The sequence below is a fragment of the Muscardinus avellanarius genome (genome assembly GCF_963383645.1).
Source record: "Muscardinus avellanarius genome assembly, chromosome: 14".
In the NCBI taxonomy this organism is placed as follows: Eukaryota; Metazoa; Chordata; class Mammalia; order Rodentia; family Gliridae; genus Muscardinus; species Muscardinus avellanarius.
The window spans coordinates 1038978-1047295 of NC_137800.1; the positions used below are offsets into that span (position 1 = coordinate 1038978).

Consider the following 8318-nt stretch of genomic DNA (forward strand, 5'->3'; position numbering starts at 1 on the left):
TACTTAGGAAATGCTGCTGCAGGCTGAGTGCCACGAGAGGGTCGCGGTCAGCTGCCTGGTACCGCCTCCGTTTATGAGGCAATGAAGAAGCCCTCAGTGTTTCCGGGCTTCGCGTGGCCAGGAGGACGCGGCTGTGGGGCCAGGCGGCAGTGGCCGGCGCCTGGGGACAAGGCCTGTGAGCCAGCCCGTGCCAGTCATGGCCAGGAGGCTGTCGGCTGCCTCTGCTCAGTGAGGATGGGATTGTGTGTAACATACCAGTACTTAGAAAACCAAACTTGCCTAGCCTCTGGCTCTAATGCAAGGGCGTGATGGCTCAGGCCTGTAACCCCAGCAACGGGAGGCTGAGACACAGGGGTCACAGGTTTGAGGACAGCCTCAGCAACGTAGTGAGACTCTGAGCCACCTAGCAAGGCTCCGTTTCAAAAGTAAAGATGGCCTGGGGGTGTATCTTGGAGGTAGAATGCCCCTGGGTTGAATTCCCAGTAACACACACACACACACACACACACACACACACACACACACACACACGGTTGCTGCTAGGGACTTGAAGGGCTTTCTCTCAAGCACGGGTCCTGAGACAAGTATTTGCTGTTGGAATCAGTTTTATTTGGAGGAAGTCAGTTCAGGCTTGCTGATTGCCAGCACCCCCGTCATCTGGCCAGCGAGCGCCCTGTTTTCCGGGCTCTGTCGCACAGGAGGTGAGGGATGTTGTGATTAAGGACCTCCAGACCCTGGGTCTGACCCGGTGCCCCGCGGCCTCTGGGCCAGCAGCCACTGTGGCCTTTGCTCAGAGTCCTGAGAGCCAGCCACAAAAATACTCTGGTCCCGCCACAAGCCCCAGTTCAGGTTCCGCTCTGGTCCCCGCTACTGAGTCCTGCTGTGCCTTGCTGTGCACCCCCAGTTACAGTCAGGAGAGCTGCGCCGGGCACAGGTGTTTCCTGCATTGTCCAGAATGCTGGAAGCAGGACACGTGTGGCGTAGGTGCAGGCCACGTGTAGCGCTCCTGTGTCCCGCAGAGTGATTCGCTTTCAGAGTGATGCCATCAAGTAAAATGGCCAAAGTTCCCATTGGGAAAAAGCCAGTCTGTCCCTGCTAAGAACCATAGCCACACACAGACGGGATTCGGGTGATCTCCGGCACTGGCTGCCCACGCGCGAGACGCAGCTGGGCTCCCGGCTCCTTTTCTCCTCGGCTACTGGAGCTGCCTCCCAACACCATAAAACTGGCGAGTCACAGACTATGCTGGAGACGGAATCATCAGCCATTCCTGGAAACCGATTTCCACTCTTTCTGGATGCTTGCAAACCAGTTAGGGACAAGCTAAAACCCGGCTTTACCGGGGCTTACCCTTTTCGTGGTCAGTCAGAGCTCTGGCGCAGTCTCGGGAGCCTCAGGGCCCGCTGGCCCTCCCGGGTCGGTGCAGGCTGTCCTGTCCGCGCAGCCCAGCCCTCGGCCGTGGTGTGGTGGCTCCCGTCCTGACCGCAGGTGCCGCCGCTCGGGTGTGAGCTCTTCTGTGCATTCACTTTGGGAAGGCCCACTTCTGAAGAAAGGAAGGACTTGGCAAAGCCTCCGGAAGGTTCCAGACATTCTTGCCACGTATAAGATAACACAGGTGTAAAATCCGGGGACACAGACACGTTGAAATGCCCCTGAATATGTTGGTTTTGCACAGAAGAGAAGGGAATAAAAGGTTCAAAACATATTCTGAATGGAAATAAGACGTGAAGTTGTATCCCCTGTAATTTGATGGCAAATTGCTTTTATTTAAGCAACAGCTGAAATATTTGCACATACGGTTTCGTGAGTGCCTGGAACTGGCCAAGCCCTGCGTGGCGTGGGGGATGCGACGCTTCAGAGCAGCCGTTTGAAAGCTCAGGTCTCCTCCGGGTGGTCTTGAAGTTGTTTACATGGCAGTAGTGTTCTGGATGCTTCGTTAAAGCCCTAAGCCGCACCAGCACTAATTTCAGTACTTGAGAGGCCGAGGCAGGAGGATTCCAGGCTCAAGGTCAATGTGCAGTAACTTGGCAAGACCCTGTTTTTTAAAAAATAAAAACTTATTTTAAAAAATAAAAATAGAACGAGCGGGCTCAGTCCCCAGTGCCCGGCTCCATGCACGTACACACGAAGCCCCAAGCCCACATTTTAGAGACAATGATGAATTCATTGTAGGGGAATTTCACTCAGAATTTCCTCTCTGTAGAAAAACAAAGAGAGATTCCGTTTCCCAAGCAGAATGTCCCGGATGGCAGGTTAACAGTAGAAACAGTGACCGTGCTCACTTTCAGGGTCTCGCTTTCTGCAGGACCCAGCCCCCGCCGGGGTGAGGCAGAGCTGTGGGCCCCGAGGCTGAAGGGCCCAGGCCGGCGTGTCCGATGGCTTCCCAGACCTCTGGGCTCTGGAAGGAGGCTTAGTCAAGCTCGGGACCACTGGAATATCCCCTCCATGTCCCTGGCCGAGGTCAGAGCGCCCTCCTGCCCTGGAGCTGCTGAGAGTGAGGCTTCTTTCTCTGTGCAGTGGATTCTCCACGCAGAGCCCTGGTAGACGGTTCCTCGCCACTTAGTAAAAGTGGAGACTTGTGTTTCAGCCCAGGACTTGAGGCTTGTTGGAGCAGGCTGTGTCTCACTGACACAGAACCGGACCAGCTCCGCCCCGAGATGCGGGGAGGCCAGGAGGGCGGCCTGGGCTCACTGGGCCCTGCACTCACCGGCTGTGTTCTCATAAGATGATGGCGCTAGCTCTTAAACACTCCCTCTGGGTCGGTTAGACCGCTGCTCTGCGCCGGGGCAGTAAAGGCTGAGGACGGTGCCGCGCGCTGGCTTCAGTGATTCTCAGACACTTGAAAAGCACCTTGCTCACCTAGAGGATAGTGTTGTGGGTTAGCCCTCTGCTTCTAGACCCAAGTCACTCAAAACAGGCAGATGCTTACAATTCCTGCGGACATAAATGTTAGCTTTTCAGGACTTAACACAGGAATAGCACTTACGAATCAAGCCGGTTATCTTCGGGGTTTAAACTCGTTTATTTATCTATGTTGCTGTTGCCTGAGCATTTCAGAAGAGTGACTCCTGCAGATATGCTCATCTACCTTGGCCCTGGGATTCGATCAGTAGCTTTTCATACTGTGTGTGTGTGTGTGTGTGGTGCTGGGGATGGAACCCAGCGGCATTCTACCTCCGAGCTATACCCCTAGTCCTATTTTTTATTCTTTATCTTGAAACAGGGCCTCACTAAGTAGCTGAGGCTGGCCTCGAACCTGCAGTCCTCCTCTCTCAGCCTCCCAAGTACTGGGATTATAAGCATGTGCCACCACGCCCGGCTCTTTTCATACTCTAATTAAAACAAGGTTTTGGTGAAATGCAGAGCTATTGAAAATCACTTATGTCTACAGAAGTGAGAACCAGACAGGTGTAAGTGGCCACCGTCGCCTGCCTTGCCTCTGCACCGTCAGCTCTGACCACAGGGTCACACCTGTGGTGGCGGCAGTGGGTGCAGGAACAGACGGTCCTTAGCGCCTCACCACATCTGCTGTGGCCCCTCCAGCCTGGCCAGAGCCGTGGCTGCCCAGCCAAGCCCAGCGGGACAGACGTCTGGCTCCTGCCCTGTGCCGGTCCCTGCTGCCCGGCACCATGTCCCCGGGGTGTGCCTGAGCAGAAGCGTGGGAGCCTCTGGGGTGCCTCAACCCAGGTGTCTAGACATCCACCCTCACTGTTGGGAGGGTTCTTCTCAGGTGTAGTGGGTGGCACTGTGTGTGTGCGTGTGTGTGTGTGTGTGTGTGTGTGTGTGTGTGTGTCTGCCGTGTGTGTAGAGTGAGTGCTTTAGACTGAGGGCTCCAGGGGGTTCGGTTCTCCTGGGGAAGGCCCACCACAGCACAGCAGCAGGAGCCCCAGGGACCTGTGCGCCCCTGCAGGCTCAGGTGTGTGTCTGATGCCCTCCAGAGTGAGGGCCGTGGGCTCACCCTGCCCTGAGGCCCGTGTTGGCAGGGGAGACAGGCCCTCTGGATCCAGGGCCTCTTGGTACATCACGGCCCCCTGCCACCCAGCCCTGCCTGAGTGAGGATGGCAGGACCCTCGCACTTGCCTCTCTTGCCCAGGGCACCAGCGCCTGTCGGTGACCAGCCTGCTTGTGTGCCACGGCCTGCTGATGGTGGGCACCAGCCTGGGCCTGGTGGTGGCCCTGCCCGTCCCTCGCCTGCAGGGGATCCCCAAGGTGACCGGTGAGTATCTCTAAAATACAAAATAAATAAAACCAGGAGCTTAAACTTCTCGTGGAACCTACGGCCAGCCTGAGTGACTGGACATGGCTGGCCTGGGTGCCCCTGCTCTCCCATTACACTGGGCCACTGGTTTTGTTTCGAGCAGCTCTGAGGGTGACGCTGTTGGGCAGGCCCACCTCCGAGGCTGGAGGAAGTCCTGCTTTTCCTCTTCTCATACCTTTTTTCTTAACATCCGTGCCTTCTGCCCAGTGCTGTACGTACTGAACATGCACAGTTTAAACGGAGGGGGACAGAGGTCGCGCTCCTGCTGCTCGGCTCAGGAAACGAGCGCTCTTATCCGCAGGTCCCCGAGGCCCTTCCTCTCCCCACACCGAGTCCCCAGGACCCTGCTCACACCAGTTCTCCCGCCCCGTTGTTCTAAGCCTGTACTTCCTGCGTTTGCTCTTTCTGTCCAGTCTGGCTCGCGTGCCCCCTGTGCTTTGTCCTCCGGGCTGTTTTCAGGCTCCGCCCTGCGTGCTCCCACCCCCCTGGCTGCGCAGTGCGCCCTGCAGTCATGGCAGTCCTCTCCCGAGTCTCCTCTCCTGGGTGCTTAGCTGCTTTCAGCCTTGTGGCTCACGGGGCCGTCTGCAGTCGTGGCCACCCAGGGTCCGTGTGCAGGTGAGCTGCAGCGTGGACAGGCGGCGCTGGCCCAGCAGAGGGGTGTGAGCCCCTGCCCCTCTCCAGACCCCCAACCCCAGCCACTGGCCGACTCCCTCTAGCCTCCGAGAACGGGAGCCTTGGAACTGGCTTAGGGATAGGGTCGGGGTTCTGAGGCGGCGTGGGCCACCTGGAGGAAAGGCGCGGGCCTGCTGTGGCTGCCCCGTCCTGTGCAGCGCCTGGCCGTGAGCTGGCCTCCTGGAGGAGCCGGCTCAGGGGAGGACTGCTGTGCTCAAGGAGCCCAGGCTGGGAGCAGGCGTGATGGCACATGCCTATAGTCCCAGAACTTGGAGGATTGCAGGTTCATGGCCAGTCTCAGCAATTTAATGAGGCCTTTAGCAACTTAGTGAGACCCTGTCCCAACATCAAAAACAAAATAGGGCTGGGGTATAGCTCAGAGGTAAAATGTCCCTGGGTTCAATCACACACACAGAGAGAGGGACTATAGAATTATATTTTTCGAAACCTAGAAACTTCTTACAATGAAATGATAGAAGCCGCTGCAAGTATAGGCATTTAGTTCTTAAAACGGACACATTTCATTAAGAATCAGGAAAGTTAGATACATTTCCAGAGGGTGATTGGGAGTGCATTTAATGTAGGAAATTGTAAAATCACTACTTTAAAATTACTTTAGCCGGGCGTGGAAATTACTTTAGCCGGGCGTGGTGGCGCACGCTTGTAATCCCAGCATTTGGGAGGCTGAGACTGGAAGATCGCGGTTCACGGACGTCCTCAGCTACTTAGCGAGGCCCTCTGCAACTTAGTGAGACCCCGTTTCAAAATTAAAGAATAAAAAATAGGGCAGGGGGTGTATCTCGGAGGTCAAATGCCCCTGGGTTCCATCCCCAAATCCACACACACACAAAAAAATTACTTTAAAATTTTTACTTTAGCTGGGCATGGTGGCGCACGCTTGTAATCCCAGCGCTTGGGAGACTGACACAGGAGGATCACACAGGTACGAAGCCATCCTCAGCTACTTAGTGAGACCCTGTTTCCAAATAAATATAAAACAGGTCTGGGAGTATAGCCCAGAGGTAGAGAAGCCCCTGGGTTCCACACCCAGTACCACACACACACACACACACACACAAAATTAAACATGATTACTTTAGAAGCATGGTATGAAAGCAGGTGTGGTGGCGCAAGCTTGTAATCCCAGCATTCAGCAGGCTGGGACCAGAGGATCACGGTTCAAGGACAGCCTCAGCTACTGAGTGAGGCTCTCCGCAACTTCGTGAGACCCTGTTTCAAAATAAAGAATAACAAATAGGGAAAGGTGTATAGCTCAGAGGTTGAATGCCCCTGGGTTTCATCCCTAGACCTTCATAAAAAAAGTCTGGTATGAGGTTAGAGCGGAGCTCTGCTGAAGGAGGCCCGGTCTCGGATTCGGTTGATCATTCAGACCTGTCCCCGCAGTAGGGCGCTCTGAAGGCACTCTGGGCTAACCGCCACCCCGGTGTGCAGCGGCCTGTGCTAACCACCTAGGTGTGCGGCTAACTGCCCAGGTGTGCAGTGGCCTGGTGCTAACCGCCCAGGTGTGCAGTGACCTGGTGCTAACCGCCACCCGGGTGTACAGTGGCCTGGTGCTAACCACCTAGGTATGCGGCTAACCACTCAGGTGTGCAGTGACCTGATGCTAACCGCCGCCCTGGTGTGCAGTGACCTGTTGCTAAGTGCTGCCCAGGTGTGCAGTGACCCAGTGTTAACCGCCCAGGTGTGCAGTGACCCGGTGTTAACCACCCAGGTGTGCAGTGACCCGGTGTTAACCACCCAGGTGTGCAGTGGCCCAGTGCTAACCGCCCAGGTGTGCAGTGACCTGGTGCTAATCGCCACCCAGGTGTACAGTGGCCTGGTGCTAACCACCTAGGTATGCGGCTAACCGCCCAGGTGTGCAGTGACCTGATGCTAACCGCCGCCCTGGTGTGCAGTGGCCTGGTGCTAAGTGCTGCCCAGGTGTGCAATGACCCAGTGTTAACCACCCAGGTGTGCAGTGACCCGGTGTTAACCGCCCAGGTGCGCAGTGACCCGGTGCTAACTGCCCAGGTGTGCAGTGACCCGGTGTTAACCACCCAGGTGTGCAGTGGCCCGGTGCTAACCGCCCAGATGTGCAGTGACCTGGTGCTAATCGCCACCCAGGTGTACAGTGGCCTGGTGCTAACCACCTAGGTGTGCGGCTAACCGCCCAGGTGTGCAGTGACCTGATGCTAACCGCCGCCCTGGTGTGCAGTGGCCTGGTGCTAAGTGCTGCCCAGGTGTGCAGTGACCCAGTGTTAACCACCCAGGTGCGCAGTGACCCGGTGCTAACCACCCAGGTGCGCAGTGACCCGGTGCTAACCGCCCAGGTGCGCAGTGACCCGGTGCTAACCGCCCAGGTGTGCAGTGGCCTGCCGCTGCTCTGTGGGAGGAGATGCCCCGCTTAGGTCCTGAGCTCCATGGCCTCCATCTCTGATCTCCTTTGTTAAAGGAATTGCTTCCCTTCCCAGGACGGGGCATGGTCTCCTACCACGCACACCACGGCCCTGTCAAGTTCATCGTCACGGCCTCAGCCCCAGACCGGAAGGACAAGGACAGAGGGGGGGACAGCCCGGCGCCCGGGGCCGAGCCCCAGGATGAAGTCCCGAAGGACTTGCTCCCTGCCGAGGGGAGCAGCCATTGCCCCAGCCAAGGCACACCTGCCACGGCCATCTGGCTGGGGGACCCTCTGGGATGCGTGGCCCAGAGGAGCGACCTGTCCTCGTCCTCCGGGTCTCTGAGCTTATCCCAGGGCTCCAGCTCGCTAGAGCACCGGTCGGAGTACAGCAGCCTCTGCGACCTCCTGAAGGACCCCACTGTCTCCCTGAGGTGCGTGGCGCGGCGGCCCCGGAAGGCCAAGGCCGGCTCGGCGCTGGTGGTGTGCGGGGGCCAGGGCCACCGGTGGGTGTGCCGCAAGGCCCGGCAGCAGTCTCAGGAGGAGCTGGTGTCCTCAGTGATGGTGTGGCGGATCCCACTGAGCACCTAGGCATGCGGCCGCATGGGGCGGTCGGGACGACTCCGCAGCCGGCTGCAGGAACAGTGGCTGAGCTGTGTCCACACTGGCTGAGACCGACTGGAAACAGGCTTTGGGGGAGAAGCTTGCAGCCGGTCACGGTGGCTCCCCTGCCCAGCCCCCTTCTCTTCATGCGGCAGAACTGAGTCCAGACTGTAAAGAAGCTGGGGAGACATGTGGGCTTGCCTCACGGAGGCCCCTCCGCACGGGCGCCTGCACATACAGGATGCCCAGCCGCGCCAGCGCTCGGCCTGTGCGCGCAGCTTAGGGAATTCTTAGCGTCTTCAGTAGAGTAGGGATGTATTAACGGCTCTTAAAATAATTCTACTTGATCCAGATTCACTACTTTTATTTATAGTCTATATTTTTAAATTC

The 8318-nt window shown here is 57.3% G+C and overlaps 1 protein-coding gene across 1 annotated transcript in view; it reads left to right on the forward strand.

The window, feature by feature from the left end:
• ARHGEF10 (Rho guanine nucleotide exchange factor 10) overlaps positions 1-7916 on the forward strand; it is a gene marked incomplete at both ends in the record, with an annotated part of 69100 nt that extends 61184 nt beyond the window's left edge. The window contains 2 exons of the mRNA XM_080710903.1: positions 4094-4216; positions 7402-7916. Coding sequence (XP_080567029.1) covers positions 4094-4216; positions 7402-7916 — 638 coding nt within the window. The remainder of the gene's footprint in view (positions 1-4093; positions 4217-7401) is intronic.
• Between the last annotated feature and the right edge of the window lie 402 nt (positions 7917-8318).